General features: G+C 45.5%; 1 protein-coding gene across 1 annotated transcript in view; it reads right to left on the bottom strand.

Moving 5' to 3' along the window:
- Window positions 1-27,111, bottom strand: part of LOC126236629 (U3 small nucleolar ribonucleoprotein protein IMP3) — a 122,483-nt gene that overhangs the window by 65,258 nt on the left and 30,114 nt on the right. The window contains exons 2-3 of the mRNA XM_049946077.1: window positions 15,556-15,663; window positions 5,534-5,740 (exon numbers count right to left, since the gene is read on the bottom strand). Coding sequence (XP_049802034.1) covers window positions 5,534-5,740; window positions 15,556-15,663 — 315 coding nt within the window. The remainder of the gene's footprint in view (window positions 1-5,533; window positions 5,741-15,555; window positions 15,664-27,111) is intronic.

Raw genomic sequence — 27,111 nt, forward strand, 5'->3', positions numbered from 1 at the left:
ACAAGAGACAAACTGATGGCTCAGGTTATAAATAGTACTGCAATCACAAAAGAATGTCAGTATGACCTCAAAAGAGCAACATGTGGTGTTGTTAAGAGAACTGAAAAGTGCACTGAAGTCAAAGATGGAATTTATGAAAATCAACTCTGAACTTAATCATTTGCCTTTGCTAAACACCTTCTGTGAGTATTTGTTTAAGTTAAATTCTAACAGACATATTTCTGTAACCAACAAAAATTGAGTGCTTGTTATATGGAATGTTCTAATCGAATTATTCTATACTGCCACTCTATACTGACACCCTGTAACAAGGACAGGACGCCTATCGTCATCACCAAATTCATCCAAATTCATGGTACCTGTAGCGTGTGGTGAGACTTGAAAGTGCCCAGAGTGGGACCTTCAGACGACCAAGCGTTTAGAAAAATAAAAGGAATTTTTATACAGTTCTATCACCATGTGCACCTTATCAATTGTCCCTGTGACACAGTGTTTAGGAAGCGGTGTTTGGCTCAGCGGTAAGAGAACGGTTTCGTATTAAAAGGGTTGCAAGTTCGACTCCGCCTAACGGCAAATATTTTTGTGCTCCTTGGCAATGCATACACTACTGACATCACAATTAACCACACCATATAGGTTACTTTATATTTCTATGTGCACAAAATCAGCATGGGACATTAGTCTCTAAAACAAGCGGTTAATCTTGCAAAAACACATCCAAAGTGGAAGTTGAAGAGTCTGCAAACAAAAGGTGCATCTTGCTTGAAGCATATGTGGGATTTGAAAATATGGGAAGAACGTGTTAAACTGGGTGGAACTCAGAATGACAAATATCACGCAATTGATTCCTGGATGTATGATCGCTTTGTAGAAGCATGGAGCTGCAACCATCAAGTCACTACTAGAAACTTACAACAATGGGAACTTGCTGGTTTCTGGGTTTGGAAGCAAAGCTTCAGCAACGTGGGTCAAGGGGTTTAAACAAAGGCATAAAATCTGACAGAGAAAGATTACAAAATTTGTATTGGAAAGCGAGACTGCTACTATTGAGGAAACCCCTTGTTGTGGCAGAGAATTTTCATCGGCAGACTCAAGCTCTTATCCCCAACTATGACAAAGACTTTGTTATCAACACCAATCAGACAGGTAAGCCAGACATTTCATTTATCTACATCAATTGCCATACTCTTTGCACTGTCACGTACAATAGGTTTACATTTGTATCTTCTCTTTCCAGGCTGCCAGTATCAATTGACATATGACAGCCCTAGAACACCAAGGGTCAAAAGTGGTGTGTGTGAAACGAAAAGATATGAACAAAGTAACACACTCCTATACAGCACAATATGCTACAAACCTCTCAGGAAAACTATTGTCACATGTTAACATGTGCCTACAGGAGAGTACTGGCTCTTTTGAACCGAGGGTTAAAAAATCAGTACACGTGTGCACAGCAAAAATGTTATCTTCACTTCTTCAAAATCCGGTAAACTGACAACAGACTTGTACAAAAAATTTGTAACTGATGAGATTAAGTAGTATGTGCAAGAGAATAAATGTCTTCTGTCGACTGACTTGTGAGGAGGACAAACAATTCCACAAATATACGACAAACTATTTCAACATGAAGATGGATTGCCAACATGCAGTATCAAAGTAATTTCCCCCAAATGTACGCCACTAATACAATCCTTTGACGTATATTTTTAGCATCAGGTACAAAATAACTAATAAAAATGTCAAAACTGCACTTACATCATTGAGAAAGGAGAAGAAATCACTTCTTGAGAAGCTTGCATCAAATTACATTCCATTATACATCACCAGCTATCCTTGCACATATTCAGCGACATGCTGCATTACGTGTGGTTTGCTGCTGGACTGTGCGATGAAAGAAGCTGTTTTTAGAATGTCAATTAAGTCTGTTTTTCTATGTAGACATTAAAAAAACATGTCACTGCAAAAAGGCAGTGTTTATAACATGCGCACAATGCGGTCCAAATGATTGCTTCCCCTGTTTCTTTGATGAATATCACCCCAGTACATGTAATTGATCAATTGCAAAAGAATGGAAGTATCGATTTACATACACGACGTTCCCATGTACGCGTTAACTACAATCCCTTTTTAAATGTTTTCAGTACCACATATCATCCTATGCCTATACTTTTTGTGCTTATATAAATTAATAAAATAACCTACATGATGATGTGGTTAATTATGATGTCAGTAGTGTACGCATTGCCAAGAAGCAGAAAAATATTTGCCACCGGACAGAGTCGAACCTGCGACCATTTCAATGCGAACCCGATCTCTTACTGCTGAGCCAAACAACGCTTCCTAATCACATTGTCACATGGAGGTGATAGATCTGTATCAAAATTCCTTTTATTTCCTAAACGCTTGGCCACCTGGAGTTTTCACTTGGGGCACTTTCTTGTCTCACCACGCCCTACATGTACCATAAATTTGGATGAATTCGGCAATGATGAGTAGGCGTCCTCTCCTTTTAAGATACTTACTATTCTTCTTGAAACACAGAGCCTGATGAACTGACAAAAAAATAATTATTTTCTCATCATCATCATCATCTTCTTCTTCTTCTTCATTTCCCCTCTATCCAATATCTGGTCAGGTTGGAGATACTAAGTCGCAGATAGGCAAAACTGAAAGACTGCCAATCTGGCCTTTGCAGTCAGAGACTGTGGTCATGTGTGAGTTGCATTTGCATGAGTGTGTATGTTGTCTATTCTGATGAAGGCCTGTTTGGCCAAAAGCTTTGTTTGACAGTCTTTTTTGTTGTGCCTATCTGCGACTCAGCATCTCTGCCATATGGTGAGTAGCAACTACCCTTTTCATAATATTGTCATTATTCCATTCTGTATTTTCCATTGTTTTATTTTCTATCTACTATTCATGACGTGCAGTTCCTTTCAAATGAATCCACATTATTAACAACAATTTCCATGAGAAAGTAACGTACAGAGATAGGGTACGATTCTGGAACTTGAGCAATGACCTGCGAAAAATTCGTGAACTGACATTACACAGACAGTTATGTCTACCTTTTACTGAGCAAAGATTGATCTTACAGTGGAGGAGGAGATTATTCTTGCAGTGAAGGCTGAAGCACTTAGTTTCTATACAACATCCTGAATGTTATACCTCCAAGAAAATTTTTTGTCTATCTTCAGTCCTACAAATTTACAACATGTTATGTCACTGATTATTTGATCACTGTGTGATAATAAAATTTTGCAATATGAAAGTTTAATCAGGAACTGTCAGCACTGTGGTTAGTTGAAGTTATATGAAAATTTTTCCCTCCAAAATACAATCTGATGTCAACTATTATCCTGTTTGTCAAAGCATTTACATTACATTACACATCTTTCACAATTAGAGTTGTGCCATCTACAATCTGACATATTAAAAAAAAGATAATTTATACTCATGGCCAATTCAAATTGAACTGCTATTAATTAACAAACACAACTTCCTCCTTCCTGTTTGCCATATATCAGTGATCCCCCTAATTCTATAGCTCTGTAGCTTGGCCCTACACAATTAAAGGTTTTATTAATATCTAATATTCTCCACTTATCATTTAGCCATGCCAGTGCCTCTTACACAAAACAATAAATTGAATTTTTTGTTCATATTGTTTTCCTGAGTCCAAAGTTTATGATTCTGAGAACAAATTTATCTACACTTTTATACACAGCCTTCCCAAAATCATTTAAAAATACTCCAGTAAAGTAACTGGCCTGAGATCGTTATATTACCTGTTTCCCTCATTTTATAAAGTGGTGAGTATACATTAACTGGTCTGCAAACTGACTGCATCTGAAAGATACATTGCACTGGTTGGTGGCTATACAGCACTGATGTATGGTATATAGATCTTCAAATGTCTGCTTGCTATCTCATTATATCCATGTCTTTACCCTCTGTAATAATTTAATAAATGATTCAAATCCCTCCTTGCTTGTTTGCTGTCATCATATGTACATAGCTGTACTGGAACACTTGTAAGTTTTAGACATTTCCCCGTTACACATTTTTGTTTAGTGTGATAACTATGAACAAGAAGAATTATTATTTCTTCTTTACATGAATGATGCTCAGGTACACAAATGATGTCAGAGAGAAGGTCCTTCAGCAAATCATATATTTTACCTATTATTCTCCAATATTTTGATGAGACAAACTAACTAGGTTTTTTTAAACTATGCTTACCAATTACTGATCTAATTCTGCCTTCAAAAAAGTCTTCCTCAAACTGACATAGCTCCCAACTGTCTTCATCCTAAATGTAGCATTCACAGAACACACTAGCCCATTCTCATCTGTTTACTTTGGAATGCCAGTGAGTTTTTCCACATGAGGACTGTCACTTGATCTCCCAGTTACAGTGACCTCGGGAACCAAAGCATCTGGTAGGAAATGTGTAGCCAGCTGCTTTCCAGTAGTGCTTCTGTGCATTTGTTTGTTTGTTTGTTTGTGTGTGTGTGTGTGTGTGTGTGTGTGTGTGTGTGTGTGTGTGTCCACATGCGTGCACACGCACACGTGTGTGAGTGCAAGCACAATTTGCTCTATCAATGCTTGCAAAAGGTTATATTTATAATAAGTTTTTTTTTTTAAGAAAAGGTTTTAATGTAAGTGCACAACAAATCTTCTCTCATTCCCAACCTCATTCAGCTGCGCACCATGTCACACCATGTATAGTGTAACCTAACCAGCATCAGCAAAATGTGGGTCTTGTCAGCAGTCATCAGCATCCCCATTTGTCTCACATTAACTAGCCTTCCCTCTCTGTCAAAATAAAGATGTTGACAAAGTGAACATTAATAGTCCATTTATGACTATAAATCGTGTTCCAGTTACAGCAGACATCATGCAGTCCCTACAAAGACGGCTACCAGTCTCTCACAAAATCACCTTCCTTTTGCAGTTTCTCTAGCTCTTCTTGGCTTGAATATGCTGATGTTTTTGTGCTCACTACCAAAAGTCCCAGATGTAAACCTACACCTCATTCATTGTTTTTACCTAGCAGAAATCTTCCTTTTATCAATATTCTAGCTGCTTTACGTCTCAGAACAGTATCAATAGTCTACTACATTGTACCTGCTTCTGTAACTGCAAGAGACTCCTCACCAATGGGCTGTTTCAGTAAGCTGAAGCTATTGTTCAAAATAAAACTACCAGAATTTGTTCTCTTCTTTGTGGATTTTCTGTCAACTAATGCCAACCATGAAGCAGAATCACAAATAACTCATACATAAAAAAGATGCTACGGAAAAGAAAAATTTTACTCAACACTGTGACAGTCTGACCTCTCATACTGAGCACATTTATGACATTAAGATAGCTTATGTTTATAAATGATAACAGATGTCACATAAAGAGCAGACCTCATATTTCCTTGTGCTACAAGAAAAAAAAGGCACACTTTTTGTGTGATATAGCTAACAATGGCAGAACAAGTGCAAGTTAAACAACATGAAATAATTCCAAAACATTCAATCTTTACCTTGTCACAAGGAATGCAGGGTCTTTTACTACTTCTGGTCCAACTCTTACATGGCCTTGTTCCACAAACTGAGTTGCCATGCGTATATTCTGAGACATTTTGTTCTTCACCATAACAACAGGCAAACGACGACGACAAAAACTTGAGGCAGTTACTTTATCACAGAGTCCCAGATCCCACTTTGTTGGAATGAGCCCCATCATATACCTGATCAAAAAGAGAAAGTTATATCGATAAAATGAAAGCACAATGATTATTTCTAAACCTCCGATAAGGCATAGATAAGCTGCAAGGGTTTCACCACTTGTGAAAATTGAAAATTAATTCACATATGAACAACAACCATACTGGCGCGAGTTATGGTGCTTGCAATGCAGCACAGCTGTTAAAACCGCTGCCTGACTGTCTGTGGGTTGACAGCTGAAACCCAACCATAACCAGTTATTTGTCATTTAGTCTTTATCACTTCTGGAATGTTCTCAAAATTTAGTATGTTCATAATGATTGCATACTCTGCAATGTTCGCTGTTTGTACAAATAACAACACTCTCCATCCAGGAGCTGAGTTCTGTTCTGGCTGATGATGTTCTTCTTATTAAATGTGCTTTCAGTGCTAAGTGCTGTACGTCACTGACGAAGCTGCTTTCAGATTTGGACTTGACTCTGGTTATGGCGTGACACTGTTTGGTGGAGACACTGGGCACTTCAAACCATCTGCATCACTATGGCTTTAATTAGGCTACATAAGAATATTGTCTGCAACATAAGTAAGTAGCTATTGTGAACACAGTGTTCCGTATGTACTGTTGTGTGTAGTGATCATTAATATTATTTATAAAAATAAGCAAAGATGCATGAACTTCCATGTCATTTCTGTGATGCATTTATCCATCACATGTTTGTTTCTTTTATAAGCTATAAGTAGGCTGCTCTGGGGGAAGGAGGTGGGAATTGTCTTGGCAGCCAATAGGCTATGAGCTGTTCACAAGCTTTCGTTTCCATCATCCTCCACACCGGGCCCAAGTAAAAGTGTGTAACCAGTAGCTGGTCCTTGATATACTGCATACTGGAACTGGGGTGGAATGAAATGTTAAAAGGCTCTAGTTATGTGTTATAACTGAACCAACAACTTCACTAATCATCTGTCACTTTGATGTTTTTATGTGCTTTTATAAGTCTGTCTTTTCACAGCCACTTTCCTGTAGTTTCTTGTAGCTATGGACCTGCTGTGCAGTGCCACAATTTCTTGCTGTGTGACTTCGTTTCCATCTGTAGAGGAGTTACAAGAGAGCTTTACGACCTACAAGCTATGAAATGACCTAATTGCTTTTAAGGAACTGCTACTGTTATTTTTTGCAGCTTTTATGGAATATTTACATACATTGGGTGAACAGATCTCATACCAATAAGAACAATATTTTCGAAATGAAACTTATAACATCACAGAAGAGATTGACACTTCTCTTCAGCTTAGTTCAATCGTTTCTGTGTGTTGACATTGTAGGCAGCACCCCTTTCTCCCAGTGTTGACAATGCAAGAGACACTCAATCTCTATCGTGCTTTCCCAATATCCTGTGCCCATGCTCCTTACACCATCTCTGCACACAAATCAACACGAAACATGCACATTGGAGATTCTCTAGATGCTAACTACCTAAACAACATTTTCACATGAAGATCTTTCATGTGATAACAAGGAAGAGGTAGAATAAACTATTACATCACATGAGTTGATGACCGAGCTGATCCCACACACTATCAGATACAGAACAGGGGATCTTTATGGCCACAGGAGTACCTGGACATCACACAGACAGGTTACTGAGATTCTTGCCATATGTAGACAAGCACTGTTCTGTTGAAAAATGGTACTACGAGACTGTCACGTGAGAGGCAACACACCAGGGTGCCATCTAAGTTTCCTCAATTACCACCAGCTGTGGTCTAAAGTCATGCCCAAGCGCTCCTCAAACCATGATGCCAGGAGTAACGTGGTAGTGCTTCTCCAAAACATTGGAAGAATGGGAGCTTTACCCAGGACGCCACCACACTGTTTGATAATGGTTGTCCAGGGTAATTCAGTACTGCAATTCATTGTTGAACACACTGCAATTCCATTAATCAGCATACCATGCTTCCAAATCACAGTACCACTTCACAAGTAACCATATGTGTTGACTCTTAATGGTAGCCTATGCAAGGGACAGTTATTGCCTAGTCCAATGGTGCAGGACGACAAAGAATGTTAGAGGGAGTCCATTACTTGTTCTCAGATGAGACGCATAGACGTGATCTCAGATGCACGTGCAAATGTGAAACGACTACAATATTTGTGGTGCACAATAATGGTGATTGTCCCTTGTGGTGATCAGAAATGGTTGACCAGAACGTTGACAATGAGTATGCCTACCCTCGTGTTCCCAAGCAGTCCAACATTGGGCCAGCATCACATCCGAATGACCCACAAATCTGGATATTGACTGATTTGATCAGCCGGCCAAATAGAGTCCACAAAGAGGGCCCTTTCAAATTCTCTTAGTTGCTAACAATGATGTCACATGACTACAAGGAACCTCCGTGTCATTCACACTGATCATTCAACATCTGACACCTTTTACATCCTCCATATACCCTACTAGACTTGATAACAAGACTAATGCACTCTGGTGACCATTCTACCTGTCACAGAGAATTACAATTCACAAATCTAAATCATTTACATACCTGCTAACATTGTGGGTGTGAACAAAGTTACACTGACATCCGACAAAGTCTTTGGATGCTTTTCTTTTTTTGTCAGGCAGTGTAATTCATATCTTGTGAATAAATCATTCATTAATGAAACTAAGTCAGTCAAATTTAATAATTTAACAACTGGAGATATCAATACTAGCCATTCAATAAAGAGCTATGTCAGTATATTGACTAGCAAACCTGTTGCCTGGCTACTCACAAGCAAAAATGTGTTGTCAGATCTACAAAAGATAGAGTATGTTGCAGTATCTCATGTGGCTGCTGAAATCACATGGCTTTGTATGTTCTTACCGGAGGTTTTTGTAAACATGGAGTAATCATCTCAACTTTTAGTGGACAACCACAGTGCATTACAGTCAGTCAATGAAAAACAATGGACATCACAAAAGACTAAATACACAAACATTAGGTTTCATAACTTTCATGAGAAAATAATAATTTCTCCATTCTTGTTTTCTGTATCAGAATAAAAAAAATCAATTAACAGACATATTCACAGAAACACTTCCAAAAGAAAAGTTTCAAAACATGATGGAAGTCTGGGAAGTAATGCACAATAATTTTATCAGCAATAAGTTTAATTGGTAATGCCCCATTCGTAGAAGTCCGTTTGATTGGAGTACAGCCATTTACAGACTGCTGATTTCACTGACTCATCTGTTGCAGAGATCTGGCAAGCCATGAATTTCTTCATGCAACAAAACAGATTAAAATCCGACAGTGCAAGATCTGGACTGTCTGGTGGATGCTGGAGCACCTTGCACCCAAATTTGGCAATTTCCTCTTGAAAATGAGCAGCAATATGGGGGCAAGCGGTTGTCTGTCAGGTTTTTAGTGACCCCGCAAGCATTAACATTACGAAATTTCAATGTGCCATTAACAGTATCGTACACTACACAATAAGAAATATTTAACTGCTGCAGTAAGATTCACAGCTGCACATGCCAGTCGTTCGAAACTGTTGCCTCAATGGCTCTCATATTCTGTGGGGCTGCAGCTGTTACTGGCCGCCCGGAGCATGGTGATCACTGAGGTTCGTATGGCCATCTAGAAAGACTGTACACCACCTGCAGACATTGCTATGGTCCATATAGTCATCCCCTTACATTCCACGCATGTTGGGTGGTTGGTTTAAAAAAGGGGAGAAGGGACCAAACTACGAGGTAATCGGTCCCTTGTTCCTAATAAAACAATGCTACAAGTGTGAGAATAAAACAAACAAGACATAAAACACAAAATTGAAAGAAAGGAAAAACCACAAGAACAAAGGAAAGGCAACGAACACTAAAAGGAACAAAAGAGGACAAGAAAACAACAGAGAGATGCTGTAAACAGAATAGAGTAAAACAAGAAAGCAGATTATAGTGGCTGGCCGACCACGAGAATAAAAAGGAAAAGCCAGCCACTCTGCAACACATTAAAACCTCCACCCTAAAAGCACTAGGGTGGAGGACACAGAGGGACAAAGGACATGCGCTAAAAATTAGATCAAATGATAAAACCCACCCTCACGAATAAAACGTAAAACTAATTCAGCCAATGACGTGTTGTCAGATAAAATGAATGGCAACGAGTCCGGTAACCCAAGATTTCGTCGCTGGGCAGTCAAAGTGGGACAGTGCATCAGAATATGAGCCACTGTTAACTGGACGCCACACCGACATTGAGGTGGGTCTTCACGGCGCAGGAGGTAACCGGGCGTTGACCAAGCGTGGCCAATGTGGAGCTGGCAGAGGACAACTGATTCCCTGCGAGAGGCCCGCATGGAAGACTTCCACACATTCGTAGTCTCCTTAATGACACGCAGTTTGTTGTGCATACTGTTATGCCTATCCGTCTCCCAAAGCCAAAAAAAAACCTGCGGTGTAAGTCAGAACGCAGGTCAGGTTCAGAGATGGCCATCTCCAGAAGCGGTATCCATGTAGCCTGTTTGGCCAGCCTGTCGGCAAGTTCATTGCCTGGGATGCCGACGTGTCCTGGGATCCACACAAACACCACTGAACAATGAGACTGGTCCAGGGCATAGATGGACTCCTGGATGGATGCCACCAAAGGATGGCGAGGGTAGCACTGGTCGATAGCTTGTAGGCTGCTCAAGGAGTCAGTACACAGAAGAAACAATTCCTCGGGGCATGAACAGATATACTGAAGTGCACGAGATATGACCACCAATTCTACAGTGAATACACTGCAGCCATCAGGCAAGGAATGCTGTTCAATATAGCCTCTGTGGACAAAGGCGTAGCCAACATTACCATCAGCCATCGAGAGGTCGTTGTAAACCACTTCAGAGCCCCGGAACACTTCAAGAATCGAGAGGAAGTGACAGCGGAGATCTGCAGGGTTAACGGAGTCCTTAGGGCCATGCGAAAGGTCCAGGCGAAGCTTCGGCCTACAGCTACACCACAGAGGTGTATGTGAACGGACCTGAAGAAGAGGTGGTGTAGGCAAGGACTCCAGTTCAGACAGAAGCGATCACACATGAACCGCAATCGTTAGCCCTGATCTGGGCCGCCTATGCGGGATGTAAACCACCATGGTTTGGAAAAGAAGATGGTAATTAGGATGTTCAGGAGAGCTATGAATGTGTGCAGTGTAACTGGTGAGCAGTTGTGCATGTCTGATCTTCAATGGAGCGACTCCAGCCTCCACTTGACACCGGACTCGTCCTAATCTGCACCCCAGTTGGTGTTGCTCAGGCAGCGGAGGGAATTGAGGTGCTGCCAACACTTCCATTTAAGCTGACGAAGATGAGGGAGCCAAGTTAAACTGGCATGAAAAACCAGACCTAAGAAACAATATGTCTCCACTACAGTGAGTGGATCGTCATTAAGGTAAAGTGCTGGTTCCGGATGAACGGTACGACACCGACAGAAATGCATGACACACATCTTCATGGCGAAAAACTGGAAGCCATGGGCTACAGCCCATGGCTGTGCCTTATGGATGGCTCCCTGCAGGCGACACTCTGCAACACCAGTACTGGAGCAGCCGTACGAAATGAATAAGTCATCTGCATACAGAGAAGGTGAGATGGAGGGCCCGCCAGCTGCTGCTAGACTGTTAATGGCCACTAAAAATAGAGACACACTCAATACAGAGCCCTGTGGGACCCTATTCTCCTGGGTATGGATGGAAATATGGGAGGCACCATCTTGGACATGGAAAGTATGGAGCGACAGGAAGTTTTGGATAAAAATCGGGAGCGAGCCCCGGGGACCCCACTCATACAATGTGGCAGCAAGGATATGATGTTGCCAGGTCATGTCGTATGCTTTACGTAAGTCTAAATAGATGGCAACCAGGTGTTGGCATCTGGAAAAGGCTGTTCGGATGGCAGACTCGAGGGACACAAGATTATCAGTGGTAGAGCGACCCTGGTGGAAGCTGCCCTGACATGGAGTCAGTAGGCCATGTGACTCCAGGACCCAACCCAACTGCCGACACACCATAAGTTCCAGCAGCTTACAAAGAACGTTGGTGAGGCTGATGGGCCGATAGCTACCCACATCAAGTGGGTTTTTACTGGGCTTGAGCACTGGAATGATGGTGCTCTCCCGCCATTGCGATGGAAATCTGCCATCACACCAGATCCGGTTGAAGATGATGAGGATATGTCACCTGTAGTCAGATGAGAGATGTTTAATCATCTGGCTGTGGATCCGATCAGGCCCAGAAGCTGTGTCGGGGCAATGTGCAAGGGCACTGAGGAGCTCCCACTCTGTAAAAGGGGGGTTATAGGACTCAGTGTGGCATGTAGTGAATGAGAGGGCTTTCCTTTCCTGCCCTGTTTGAGAGTGCAAAAGGCTGGGGAGTAATTCTCAGACACAGAGGCTCAAGCAAAGTGCTCGGCAATCGCATTTACATCAGTAGATATCATGCCATTTATGGTAACACTGGGAACACCTGTTGGGGTCTGGTACCCAAAAAGATGTCTGATCTTTGCCCAGATTTGGGAAGGTGATGTATGGTACCCAATGGTCGAGGTGTATCTCTCCTAACACTCCTGCTTCCATCGTTTGATAAGGTGGCAAACGCGGGCACGAAGCCGTTTAAAGGTTATGAGGTGCTCCAGGGAAGGGTGCAGCTTATGCCGCTGTAGAGATCGCCGACGCTCCGTAATTGCTTGAGCGACTTGCAGCGACCACCAACAGACTACCTTACACTGGGGGCACCCTAAAGTGTGAGGGATCACGTTTTCTGCCACAGAAACAATTGTTGTAGTCACCTGCTCAACCATCACATCGATGTTACTGTGTGGAGGAGGTTCAACCATGACAGCAGAGGTGAAAGTTTCCCAGTCCGCCTTGTTCAAAGCCCATCTGGGCAGGTGTCCGTGGGCCTGACGCCGTGGCAGTGACAGGAAGATGGGGAAGTGGTCACTACCACACAGGTCGTCATGTGCTCTCCAGTGGATAGATGGGAGAAGTCCTGGGCTGCAAATTGATAAATCAATGGCCGAGTAACTACCATGAGCCACACTGAAATGAGTGGCGGCCCCAGTATTTAAGAGGCAGAGGTCAAATTGAGACAGTAAAGTTTAGACATCTCTGCCTCAGCCAGTGAGCATGGTGCCAACCCACAAGGGGTAATGGGCATTAAAATCTCCCAAAAGTAGGAAAGGTTTAGGGAGTTGATCAATCAGTGAAGCTAATACATTCAGGGGTACTGCACCATCTGGAGGAAGATATACATTGCAGACAGTTATTTCCTGTGTCGTCCTTATTCTGACAGCCACAGCTTCAAGAGGGGTTTGAAGGGGCACAGTGTCGCTACATACTGAGTTTAGGACATAAACACAAACTCCACCTGACACTCGATTATAGTTGCTACGGTTCCTTTAATATCCCTTATAGCCACGGAGGGCAGGGGTCCGCATTGCTGGGAACCAGGTTTCCTGGAGGGCAATGCAGCAAGCAGGTGCAAAGCTTAACAGTTACCGTAGCTCAGCCAGGTGGTGGAAAAAACTGCCGCAATTCCACTGGAGGATGACATCATCGTGAGACTGGGAAGGCATGGAACATTCAATGAGGCAGTTTAAGCCTCAAGGTCAGCTGCTGCCACCAAATTATTGCCTGACCAGTCTACATCTACTGTGTCTGAGGGTCTGACGAGATCTAGGTCCTCAGCGGAAGCCAGAATCTCCACCCCATCCTCAGACGCAGAGCTTGTAGGTAGCGGTGGTGTGGGTGCCACCACAATTTCCTTAGTCTTAAGGGTCTTCTTTTTGGATTTCTCTCACTGCTCCTTCGGTTTCCTTGGCTGGGAGGACTTCACTGGCTCAGTCTCTAGGACTGAGGTTGAGCGTGAAGCCCTACGACCAGCTGCTTTTGAGCTCTTCAGCCACTGGTGGGTGTCATCTTTCCCACTAGTAGAAACCTGAGAAGGGAGTGACCCGAGGGACCCCTTCCTAGCGACAGAAGCTGAAGAAGACTTATGCTTCTCCAGCTTATAAGTGAAGATGGACATCCCCAATGGTTCAGGAGGGGGGGGGGGGGGGGGGGAGGGGGGCGAGTGTTGCTCCCGAAGTAGATGGTGTAGGAACAACAGGGAGGGAAGTGCCCCCCCCTCCCCCCACCACCACTACCACCACCATTAAGGGGGCAGGTGTAGTCCTCCAACTCTGAGAGGTGACCTGGGTTGGCAGAGCTGATGGTGCCAGAACTGTTGTAGCAGCGGTATAATACGATTTCATACGTACAGGATGCAGGCGTTCAAATTTTCTCTTAGCCTCAGTATAGGTGTCAGTCCAGGGTCTTTTACTCCATCATTTTCCTTTCTTTCTGGAAAATCCTGCAGTCTGGCAAGCAAGGCGAATGGTGCTCTCCGCAGTTGACACAGATAGGAGGCAGGGCACATGGAGTATTGGGATGTGATGGGCATCCACAATCTCAAAATGTTACAATGAGGAAGTAGGCTAAAGATCTCAATGCACGATGGACAAAGATCTCAATGCACGATGGACAAAGATCTCAATGCACGATGGACAAAGATCTCAATGCACGATGGACACGGTGCACCTGTAAGGCGCCCTTCCCCAATTGGCTCGCTCTTCGGGAAAATTTTGAAGAATGAAGGTTAAACCTTGCAGGGGATCATCACAAAGTCCAAAACATGTGAAACTCCTTTTAGTCGCCTCTTGCAACAGGCAGGAATACCTCAGGCCTATTCTTATCCCCGGACCCTCAGGGGGTTCCACGCATTTCCCTGTAAATTTCACTTGGTTTATGCCCTTTGGCTCACGAATACTGAACTATCCTGTGCTGTTCTTCCAAGTTGACGACAGTAACATGTGGGCCATGTTTGTTTTGTAGTTCAGGCTTCTCTTACTAGAGCCGCACATGACAACAAAATACCCACTGTAGCACAAACTTCAAACTATATGTCATCGTGAAATTTCAACATTCCCGCTGCAGTACCAGAGGAGAAAAAAATTGTTGTTTTACTTTCCAATCCTCCCTTGTAATTGCAAATCATCGTTAACTGTGTGTTTAAAAACAGCAAATGTGTGAGAGTGTTGTGTAGCACGGCTTATTGTGTTGATTATCTTTAGATGTCTGTGTACTCTCCCTTCCCTCCACGAACAAACATGTGTGCAAAAGTTAATTCAAATCAATGATCCATTACAAGTCATCTCCCTGTGTCAGAGGAATGGACATTCTCCATTACAGATAAAGACTTGGAAGTTATCCTCAAAGGTGACTGACAATAAGAGGAGGACCAAGTAGAATTTGTGGCCGAGTTGTATAACCAGCGATGAAGACCCCATAGCTCACCTACAATGTCATCCAGAATAGATGCTTCTGGTATCCTTGATGCAAAAAATTGTAATAGCTGAAAAATAAATTCCCAGTAAACTAATAAAATATTTACTTCATATCTAAAAACAAAGATGATGTGACTTACCGAACGAAAGCGCTGGCAGGTCGATAGACACACAAACAAACACACACACACACACACACACACACAAAATTCAAGCTTTCGCAACAAACTGTTGCCTCATCAGGAAAGAGGGGAAGGAGAGGGAAAGACGAAAGGATGTGGGTTTTAAGGGAGAGGGTAAGGAGTCATTCCAATCCCGGGAGCGGAAAGACTTACCTTAGGGGGAAAAAAGGACAGGTATACACTCGCACACACACGCATATCCATCCACACATATACAGACACATACTCAAACAATCTTTGGGGAGCCCTACACAGTAGTCTTCACTCCAACGGCAATAAATATGCCTATAAAATATGACAGTGTTTGGCAAATACTAACAATTTTTCAAGTAGCTGGGCACTTGTTTCCACACGAAATGGATCCTTCGGATCCAATTCTTTTACCTTCCGAGCAAGTTCTCTTATTTCTCTTGAAAGCTTATTGTATCTGAAACAGAAAAATGAAAAAGTTAAGAAGGTATAAACAAATTCATTTACACAAATATCATCATTTTTGTTCAAGGCTAATGACTATTATTGACAAAACAGACTAGCCTCAGAGGGATAGCCTATTGATTTAACACACAAATACTGATACAGCCCAGGCAAAATTGAATGACAACAATAACTGGAGTTCCATCCGGTGTACTGCCCAAATTTTTGGTAGCTGTATCTTAGGTTGGCGTCATCCTACAGCATCTGCATCATTCAATGCTGAAGTTTACTTTCGGCTGAAAAACACATTTTGTAGATGCATACAGGAAGTAGGTAGTTCCTCTCTGTACCTAGCTCAATCACTGAATTTCACTCCTCTCAATTTTTTTCTACTTAATTTGGTACATAATCCCATATGTGTATAAGACCGCAGGAAATCTGATGAGGAATTGCTTGCAAGCCTACCAGTCTTGTTTGTTCATAAGTGATTCTGAGTGAAACTTACACTGAGATTATAAAAATTTTAACTGCAACTACATTTATGTCTTAGTTTTCTGAATCTACGAAAGTTAAATTTTACTGCCATGACAAAATTATCAAAGTTACAAAATTATTTGAAGTAATACAGTCAAAGTCAGCACTTCAATAGATGAGGATGCACGACAATAAGATTGCACTTTATATTAGAAGAGCAGAACCTTACCTTTCAGACAAACTTCAGGTTTAAAAGAAAGGCAAGATATTAAAAGCATGCAGCTATGCACTTAGTGTTCCACCAGTGGGAAAACAACAACAACAACAACAACAACAACATAAACAACAACAACAACAACAATAATGATATATGAAAAGTTGACTTTGTAGTTAACAATTTGTGGGTGTTGTGACTCGCCGATCATTTAAAGTGCCGCAGCGCAATTACGCACGTCCTCTACGTGCGGCGCTGTCTGCCTGCCAGCCATGCAGCAGCGGCGCCACCTAAGCGGCCAGCCGAGCAGCGGCCGCTAGACTGAGACTCAGTGCTTATCTGAACGCTAACGTGTACACATGTCAACTTACTCTGTGACATATATGTGTTGTTGTGTCGTTCCTAAATATACTTGTTAACTAGAAGTTCTAACAATTGGCGACGAGGATGGGATTTTTCCTTTTCACCGTTGACTCACAGGGTTCCATGGCTACTGTCGAGCAACTCTTGCAAAATCTCCTTGAACAGCAAACGCTTCTAACGGCGGCGATTCGCGATTTCGTCGCGGCGTCAAATGCGGGCCGTTTCTCGTCGTTGGCTGTACCGCCTTTTCCTCCTTACGACGAGACGGCAGAAGACTGGTCGGATTATGAAAAACGTCTTCGACAGCACTTCTTGGCATTTTATGTCTCGGACGAACAAGCATGTAAGTCTCTGTTCCTTTCCTGGATTTCGCCTCAAATGTATCGGTTGTTGTCGCAATTGGCCCCTTTGAAGGATCCTGCGTCTTTGTCCTTTGCTGAAATGTGTTCCCTTCTGTCGGTCTATTTTCAAAAGCAAACGCATGTGGTAGCCTCTCGTGTTGCCTTTTATCGTTGTCACAAACAACCCAATCAATCTTATCGCGCTTGGGCTGCTGAACTTCACGGCCTCAGTCGAAAGTGTCACTTTGTTACTGATGTTCACAAAGAATCCTATGCCGATTCCATGGTACGGGATGCTATTATCCGGTCGGCGCCCGACAAAGAAGTTCGGCAACGTGCCCTTCAGTTGGCGAATCCGACTTTAGATGAAGTTCTCTCCATTGCGCAGTCTTTTGAAATTTCTCGCGCCGCTGGGGCACAAATAGAAGCGTGGGGTGACGTCAGGGAAATACAACCTCTGTGCGCTGTTGACGACGCGCACGGCGCGTCCCCGCCGGCCGACGTGGCCGCAGTGCGCTCCCACGCGCAGCCTCGGCCAAGCCGTAAACAAACCCCTAAGACACTGCAGCAAAATCCCCGGCAACTTCCTTCATGTCCAAGGTGTTTTACGAAACATTCACGCGAGGATTGTCCACAACGTTGGGCTGTGTGTCACAACTGCAAAAAGAAAGGTCATGTGTCTTCCGTTTGCAAATCCGACCGCATACATGATGTTCAGGAACATGACACTGATTCTGATTCTGTGTTGTCTGTCAATTGCACTTCTTCCCTTTCAGGGAAGTTATTCCTCACTGTCCAAATCCTTGGTCGAGATGTTCGCATGCAAGTGGATACCGGTTCTGCCGCCACTATAATTAATTCTCAGACGTATCTTCAGCTGGGTTCTCCACTCCTGTCCCCTGTCACTCGGCAATTACGGACGTACAATAAACAGAAGATTTCTCTCTTGGGACAGTTTAATGCGGAGGTATCTTACAAATCCGTCGTTCGCACTGTTCCCATATTTGTGGTCGACCAGGGCAACGCAGAAAATCTTTTTGGTTTCGATGCCTTCCGCGTTTTTGGGTTCTCCATAGATGACTCTGTCAATATTGTCTCTGACGCTATTCCCTATGCTCAACTGGATTCTTTGTCGATGACCTTTTCGTCCATTTTTCTCCTGGGTTAGGCCGTGCACACGACTTTGAAGCTCATATCACGCTCAAACCCACTGCTCGGCCTAAGTTTTTTCGGGCTCGGCCCATTCCTGTGGCCCTTCGTGATCGGGTCAAACAGGAGTTGGATCGTCTCACTACTTCAGGGGTCTTGCTTCCTGTCACTTCCAGTGAGTGGTCCTCTCCTGTCGTTGTAGTTGCCAAGCCCAATGGTGCTATTCGTCTCTGTGGCGATTTCAAAGCCACGGTAAATGCTCAATGCCTCATCGACACTTACCCTATGCCCCGTCCTGAAGAACTGTTCACTAAACTCGCTGGAGGGCAGTATTTTTCTAAAATTGACCTGTCAGAAGCTTATCATCAACTTCCTCTCGACGCTGCTTCCCGGCAGTTTCTGGTTCTTAACACGCCTTTCGGCCTCTATCAATACCAACGCTTGCCATTCGGGGTTGCTAGCGCCCCTGCTCTCTTTCAGCGATTCTTGGAACAATTATTGCTCCCTGTTCCTGGGTGTATCAATTACATGGACGACATTGTTGTCACGGGCTCCACCACTGACGAACATCTTCGAAATCTCCACACACTTTTTAATGTCTTACAGACTGCAGGTCTTAAGTGTAATCTTCAGAAATCACAATTTTTTCAGGCATCTATCACGTACTTGGGGTTTCAACTCTCTCGGGATGGTATTCGTCCGCTTCAACAAACTGTCGCTGCGATCGATGCCCTTCCTCGCCCTACGTCTGTTAAGGAACTGCAGGCCTTCTTGGGGAAAATCGCCTACTATCACAAGTTTTTACCGTCTGCAGCGTCGGTGGCTCAGCCGTTGCATCGCCTGTTGCATAAAAACGTGCCTTTTCACTGGTCCGCGTCATGTGACGCGGCTTTCCAGAAATTGAAGACTATGCTGATACAGGCCCCGTGCCTAGCTACTTATCGACCTGGCCAACATCTTGTCCTTTGTACAGACGCCTCTCAATACGGGGTTGGGGCAGTCCTTGCGCACCGTTTTTCTGACGGTTCGGAACAACCCATTGCTTATGCCTCCAAAACGCTCACGGATGCCCAACAAAAGTATTCTCAGATTGAGAAAGAAGCTTTGGCCATCATTTATGCTCTTCATAAGTTTGGTGTTTTTCTCTATGGCACAAAATTTCATCTTGTTACGGATCACAAACCACTTGTTTCCTTGTTTCACCCATCAACGTCACTTCCCGACAAGGCTGCACACCGCCTCCAGCGTTGGGCTCTTTACTTGTCCCGTTTCAACTATGAGATTCATTTCCGGCCAACGGCTCAACATGCGAATGCTGATGCTTTGTCTCGCCTCCCCATGGGCCCTGATCAGGCATTCGATAGGGACGAACTTTTGTGTTTCCACCTGGATGTTGCCGAGCAGTGGGTTGTGGACGGGTTCCCCATCACTGGGGACAGGCTGGCGGCTGCTACGGGTTCTGCCCCTACCCTCTCCCGGGTTTTACGCTGTATTCAGACGGGTTGGCCTGATCGCCCGTCCACTAAGACTTCTGATCCGTTCCGAAACTACTACCCTTTGCGCTACCGCCTCACGGCTAGGGATGGTGTTATCCTCCTCTCCACTGACAATGTTTCACCGCGTGTTGTGGTCCCCGCATCTTTGCGTGCTTCGGTCTTGCGCCTCCTTCACCAGGGGCACTGGGGTGTGTCGCGCACCAAATCTCTGGCGCGCCGTCATGTGTACTGGCCTGGCATCGACTCGGAAATCGTACACATGGTCGCTGCCTGCGGCCCTTGTGCGTCACAGGCCGCTGCCCCGAAGTCATCTTTGTCACCGTGGCCTTCGCCTGAGAAGCCCTGGGAGCGCATTCATGCTGATTTTGCGAGACCCTTTTTAGGTACTTATTGGCTCCTCGTAATTGACGCCTACTCTAACTTTCCTTTCATTGTCCGTTGCACGTCCCCCACCACCGCGGCAACCACCAGTGCTCTCGCCCGCATTTTTTCTTTGGAAGGCCTCCCCTCTACTCTTGTTACTGATAATGGTCCGCAATTTGCCTCTTCTGACTTTGCGGATTTTTGTGCTCGTCACGGTGTTACGCATGTCACGGCCCCGCCGTTCCATCCACAATCCAACGGTGAGGCTGAACGACTGGTCCGCACGTTTAAGGCTCAAATGCGGAAACTTCTGACTTCTTCTGCTGCTGATGAGGCGCTTCTCCAGTTCCTGGCGTCTTACCGTTTCACCCCCATGGGCGATCACAGCCCGGCTGAGCTCTTACATGGCCGACAGCCCCGCACTCTACTTCATCTTCTGCGGCCTCCCACCTCCCGGCCGCGGGTGCCGTCACTTGGCCGGTTCACTGCCGATGACCTCGTCTGGGTACGGGGATATGGCAGGCGGCCAAAATGGAGCCCGGGCCGCATCTTAAGACACCGTGGCAGACGCCTGTATGAAATCCAGACGGACACAGGTGTTGCAGTGCGTCATTCGGACCAGCTTCGGCCTCGGGTGCCAGCAACACCTGTTCCGAATGCCGCCACACCACCCTTGACTCTCCCTGATGCTCGGGATCTTGGCACATCTCCATACTCACAACGCCGCCCTCTACCCGTCATCGCGATGCCAGCACCAGAACGGATGCCACCAGACGACGTGCCCATGCGGGAACCGGAGGACCAACCAGTGTCAGAGTACATCTACTCGCCTCCTCCTCCAACAGACGCTGACGCATCGCCCATGTCTCCTGTCATATCAACTGGACTTGCTGCAACGGGCAGATTGGTGCGTGGGGCCCCAGCAGATTCGACCCCTACGTCTCCTGTCATCTCGACCCGTTATCATCGGGGACACTTCCGTCCGTACGGGAAGCCTCCTCCTCGAGACTTTACGTCGAGTCACACAACGCCTATGGACGTCAGCCATCTCCAGGACACATCCATCAAGACCAGTGCAACAATTTCAAAGGGGGGGGAAAGTGTTGTGACTCGCCGATCATTTAAAGTGCCGCCGCGCAATTACGCACGTCCTCTACGTGCGGCGCTGTCTGCCTGCCAGCCATGCAGCAGCGGCGCCACCTAAGCGGCCAGCCGAGCAGCGGCCGCTAGACTGAGACTCAGTGCTTATCTGAACGCTAACGTGTACACATGTCAACTTACTCTGTGACATATATGTGTTGTTGTGTCGTTCCTAAATATACTTGTTAACTAGAAGTTCTAACAGTGGGAACGATGCACTGTACTTGGTGAATACAGTGACCTGTGGCCACTTTATGTAACGAAATGTATTTACACTCCTGGAAATGGAAAAAAGAACACATTGACACCGGTGTGTCAGACCCACCATACTTGCTCCGGACACTGCGAGAGGGCTGTACAAGCAATGATCACACGCACGGCACAGCGGACACACCAGGAACCGCGGTGTTGGCCGTCGAATGGCGCTAGCTGCGCAGCATTTGTGCACCGCCGCCGTCAGTGTCAGCCAGTTTGCCGTGGCATATGGAGCTCCATCGCAGTCTTTAACACTGGTAGCATGCCGCGACAGCGTGGACGTGAACCGTATGTGCAGTTGACGGACTTTGAGCGAGGGCGTATAGTGGGCATGCGGGAGGCCGGGTGGACGTACCGCCGAATTGCTCAACACGTGGGGCGTGAGGTCTCCACAGTACATCGATGTTGTCGCCAGTGGTCGGCGGAAGGTGCACGTGCCCGTCGACCTGGGACCGGACCGCAGCGACGCACGGATGCACGCCAAGACCGTAGGATCCTACGCAGTGCCGTAGGGGACCGCACCGCCACTTCCCAGCAAATTAGGGACACTGTTGCTCCTGGGGTATCGGCGAGGACCATTCGCAACCGTCTCCATGAAGCTGGGCTACGGTCCCGCACACCGTTAGGCCGTCTTCCGCTCATGCCCCAACATCGTGCAGCCCGCCTCCAGTTGTGTCGCGACAGGCGTGAATGGAGGGACGAATGGAGACGTGTCGTCTTCAGCGATGAGAGTCGCTTCTGCCTTGGTGCCAATGATGGTCGTATGCGTGTTTGGCGCCGTGCAGGTGAGCGCCACAATCAGGACTGCATACGACCGAGGCACACAGGGCCAACACCCGGCATCATGGTGTGGGGAGCGATCTCCTACACTGGCCGTACACCCCTGGTGATCGTCGAGGGGACACTGAATAGTGCACGGTACATCCAAACCGTCATCGAACCCATCGTTCTACCATTCCTAGACCGGCAAGGGAACTTGCTGTTCCAACAGGACAATGCACGTCCGCATGTATCCCGTGCCACCCAACGTGCTCTAGAAGGTGTAAGTCAACTACCCTGGCCAGCAAGATCTCCGGATCTGTCCCCCATTGAGCATGTTTGGGACTGGATGAAGCATCGTCTCACGCGGTCTGCACGTCCAGCACGAACGCTGGTCCAACTGAGGCGCCAGGTGGAAATGGCATGGCAAGCCGTTCCACAGGACTACATCCAGCATCTCTACGATCGTCTCCATGGGAGAATAGCAGCCTGCATTGCTGCGAAAGGTGGATATACACTGTACTAGTGCCGAGATTGTGCATGCTCTGTTGCCTGTGTCTATGTGCCTGTGGTTCTGTCAGTGTGATCATGTGATGTATCTGACCCCAGGAATGTGTCAATAAAGTTTCCCCTTCCTGGGACAATGAATTCACGGTGTTCTTATTTCAATTTCCAGGAGTGTATTATAACACACTGATTCAATATCATTGTAATTCATTATCTATCACAATGGGTTATAGAAAACAGACTGAGTCAAAGATAAGATCACTGAGCTTCACAGCAGTTGAGGCAGACTCTCAATAGTCAAACTGCTATCGGTAGGTGCCACAGAGCAATGTGGAGCACGGGGAAAAAAATGAAGGCAGTCACTGGGGTAGATTGGCTGCCGGTCAGCTTCAGGCAAGGTGGTGTGCAAGATTGAGTGACCAGTGATGTCGTGGCAAGCCAGTGACAGAGACATGACTGGATTGTTTCTCAAGGCCAGAAGCAGTGTGAAGCCATGGATTCTGGAGACCGTGTCCTTAGCCAGTGAGGTGAACGCAGAGGTCAGCCCGTTCGAGAGAGGAGGAATCGTTGGGTCCCATGCTGTAGAGGTAGGGTGCGCGATGATCAGGACAGTGATCAAGAGGTGACTGTTGTTGTCGACAGAAGCCATAGTGTTGTTCTTGTCAGCATCATGCAGAAGCTGGGAGGAGTGGTGAAGAGTGAAGCGGGCTGTAGCTTAATTGTGTAGCATACATGGGGGAGCACGGAATACAGAGAGAGTGCTGTCTTGGAGTTTACGAGAGAGAGAGAGAGAGAGAGAGAGAGAGAGAGAGAGAGAGAGAGAGAGAGATCCATGATAAAAAAATGCAGATATGGCAACCATGAAGATGACAACTGTGGGAGAAGGCGATGACGGAATAGAGGTCACACAGGAAGAGGGGCATGTCATCCAGCAGGGAGTCATCACCCAGAGCACTGGCTTTGGCAGATACACAGGGAGAGGTGAACTCGGAAGACAACTGGTCAGGGCATACAGAGGAAGACATGTCCGTGGATGACATCTCAGAATCAGATATCGACACAGTCCTCATCAAGTGTCCAAGTGGGTTTAACTCGGTTCAGCAACAGTCTGTTATTTGCCATTGAGGTAAATGTCTAAAGTGTTATTCGTGCACTGAAGCACCCTTTGGTAGCTGATGTAAGGAGGTTGCACTACTGCCCGGACTGTATCATCTCAGAGCATAATGAACTTGCAGTTTTGTAGGTCTTTGTGTAATAACCTTCATAGTACGGTGTGAGCATGTGAAGGCAGAGTGCAGATGTCAGCAATGTGCAAGCGTGGACACACTGGACTAAGGCAGGGAGGTCAGCAGGGGAGGCGAGGACAAAGTCTTCAACAAACTCGGTAGGGGGTATCACAGGCTAGCCATACACATCTCGGTTAGGGACGAGTTTCTTCATCTTTAAAGGCTGTACAGATACAGTAACACCCACAGAAGGGACTCTGACCTGGAGCCAGAGTGACACATGAGGGCCGTTTTATGTGTGCAACGCCAATGCTTGACCAGTCCATTTCTCTGGGTGTGGCAAGCAGTGGTGTAGAATTTGTTAACATTGCACAGGGCCCATAATCTGGCAAAGAGGATTGACTTTGATTGTCTCCATTGACCAGTGGTTATAAAAGAGGGGCAACAAAGCAGTGGAGCCAGCAAGTGACAAAGACTCATGTGGCTGAATTAGCAGATATATCTGGGTGGGGAACAGCCTCCACCCATAAGCTGGCATGATTGATGACTGATAGTATGTACCTAAAACCTTCTGGAGGGGAGAGAAGACCCACAAGATCCAGGTGTACTTGACAGAAATGCCCTTTCAGTATTTTGAATTGTCTTTGAGCATGACGACCAACCTTGCTATGCTGGAAAGGTAATCCCAGGCATGTTTCGCCTCTGACGGACAGTGGGATAGATGCTCAATGATGAGAGACTTCGCAGTGATATATTTACGTCGAGCAGGTGGGTTCAGAAGTAACTCACTACTACGGTTTGTATGATCGAGGAGATGGCTGATAAAGACAGACAAAACAAGTGTTGTCTCTGATTATTACACGAATGTCCAAGATGTTGTCCACCAACGTAAACCACGATTTGGGTTCTATTTCTGCAGCTGGGAAAGTTTGGGGAATCTGCCTGCAGCAACTTGCTGCAGTGGAACGGGATAGGGTATGGGCTGATTAGCAGATGGCGGGGAGGTAGGTAGTTGAGGAGGGAAGCCATTGGCTGCGGAACTGTGATGTAGAGCAGCGGACGAGATAGGCAGACGGTGCAGTGCATTGCATGAGGCCTGCATGAGGAGGGCAGTTGGCCACTGTCTGCACATCGCACACAATGCGGCTGAATGTTTTTATTTTACTTTTTTATTTTTTAGGGTGCAGAAACAACTGAGGTTATAAATGCCCATGTCATTATCACAGAACAATCACAAGTAAAAGAAGTTAAAAGTGATTACATGTTAAGCCCAACTGACAGAAGGAAACAGAGCTAAAAACAAGGACTTCCCCTCAGAGAAAGGTCCACAAAATACACAGTATAGACAGCAGAGATCCTGAATCACAGATTTAATATCCTTTGCCATATTGGTACGACGGACAGAAAGTAAAACTTGGTCAACAGCCCACACATCGTTTGCTAAAATATCTGATAATTCAGATGGTAAATATACACTGTAACATAAGCGGCTAAGAAAAGGGCATTCAACCAGGAAAAGGAGAACGTCAATGATTGATGACAATGAGCACAAAGTGGTGAGTGATCACCACTTAACAAATGGTGATGGCTAAAAAGACACTACCCAATTCACAAGGGGGAGGGGGGGGGGGGGGGCGAGAGTAGGTCGGACAAAGTCACTGGGATAAGTTTAATTCCCTGGAGATTGTTCCCGTAAAGAGAAGCCCAGTCGTGATGCCAAAGTAAAACCATCAGCCGACAGATGACAACATGGAGATCATCCAAAGGAATGGAAGAGTTACCAGGCCAAGGCAGGAGGACTGCAGCCTTGGCAGCGGCAGCAGCATCAGCAGCCTTATTTCCCGTCAGACCAACATGACTGGGAACCAAGATGATCATCATAGTGGTTCCCTCAACAAGAAGCAAGTGGAAGCTTTCTTGGATCTGTAGCACTGAGGGATGAATTGTGTACATCATACAGAGGCTCTGAAGAGCCCTGAGACAATCAGAGCATGTGTGACAATTAAAAAGCCTATGTTGATGGATGAACTGGGTGACCTAATAAGGGGGCAAAGCATTCTGCTGCGAGAAACGAGTAGTGTTCTGGAAGCCAATACTGAAAATGATCATTGTCAAAGAACAAGGCCACACCCAACACCATAGTCAGTCTTAAAGTCATCAGGATACATGAAAGTGCCATCGCTAAGTTGTGTGCGATAGTTGAGAAACTTACAACGAAAGATGAAATATGGAGTAGTGTCCTTGAGAAGTGAACGAAGTCCAAGATGAACATGGGCCACTGCACAAAGTCAAGGTGCTGAAGGGTTCACACCCATCAGGAATGTGGCAGGTAGCATGAAGTTAAGCTGCAAGAGCAGTAACTGAAAGCGAACTCTGGGAGGTAACAGAGAAGAAGGGCACACGCATACTGGTCGTCAAAGGAGTCATCAAAAGAGGGCATAAGATGGGTGGCACAGCATGGCAGACAAACAGCATGCATACCCACTCAGGAAAGCACCACACCGGCAAGACTGTGATAGTTCAGTAGCTTCTGCAAAGAGGCTCTCCACCGGGCTAATGTAAAAGACGCCTGTAGCCAAACGTATTCTCAAAATGGTGGATTGCGTTAAGGTGGTGTAAGGTAGATTAAGTAAATGACTCATAGCCTAGTTTCAAGGAGACAATGGATCGATACAAATGGAGGAGGGTGGTCTGATCCACTCCCCAAGAAGTACTGCTTAGGACACGTACAATACTGAGGAACCTGGTGCGGCATGCAGCTAGGCAAGACAGGTGGGAGGACCAAGAAAGTTTCCTATCAAGCATGAGACCCAGGAATTTCATACTTTCAGTGAACAGGAGAACAACAGGCCCTACACATGTAAAGACAGCAGAAGAAACTCCTTGTGCCACCAGAAATTCATATAAGCAGTTTTGTCAGTGAATAAGCCATTGTTGATGCCCTATGATTAAGGACCATCAAAGACATCACTGGAGACACTGCTCAAGGAGACAAGGCCATGGAGAACAGCAATAGGTCACAATGTTGTTGACGAAAAGGGAGCCGGAGATGCCTAGTTTGGAGACACTGTGTAATAGAGTTAATGGTTATAGCAAATATGATGACACTCAGGACGAAGCCTTGGGGCACTCCGTTCTCCTGGATGAAAGTGTCCGACAAGGCAAAACCCATAC

Source organism: Schistocerca nitens, chromosome 2 (assembly GCF_023898315.1).
Source record: "Schistocerca nitens isolate TAMUIC-IGC-003100 chromosome 2, iqSchNite1.1, whole genome shotgun sequence".
Classification (NCBI taxonomy): Eukaryota; Metazoa; Arthropoda; class Insecta; order Orthoptera; family Acrididae; genus Schistocerca; species Schistocerca nitens.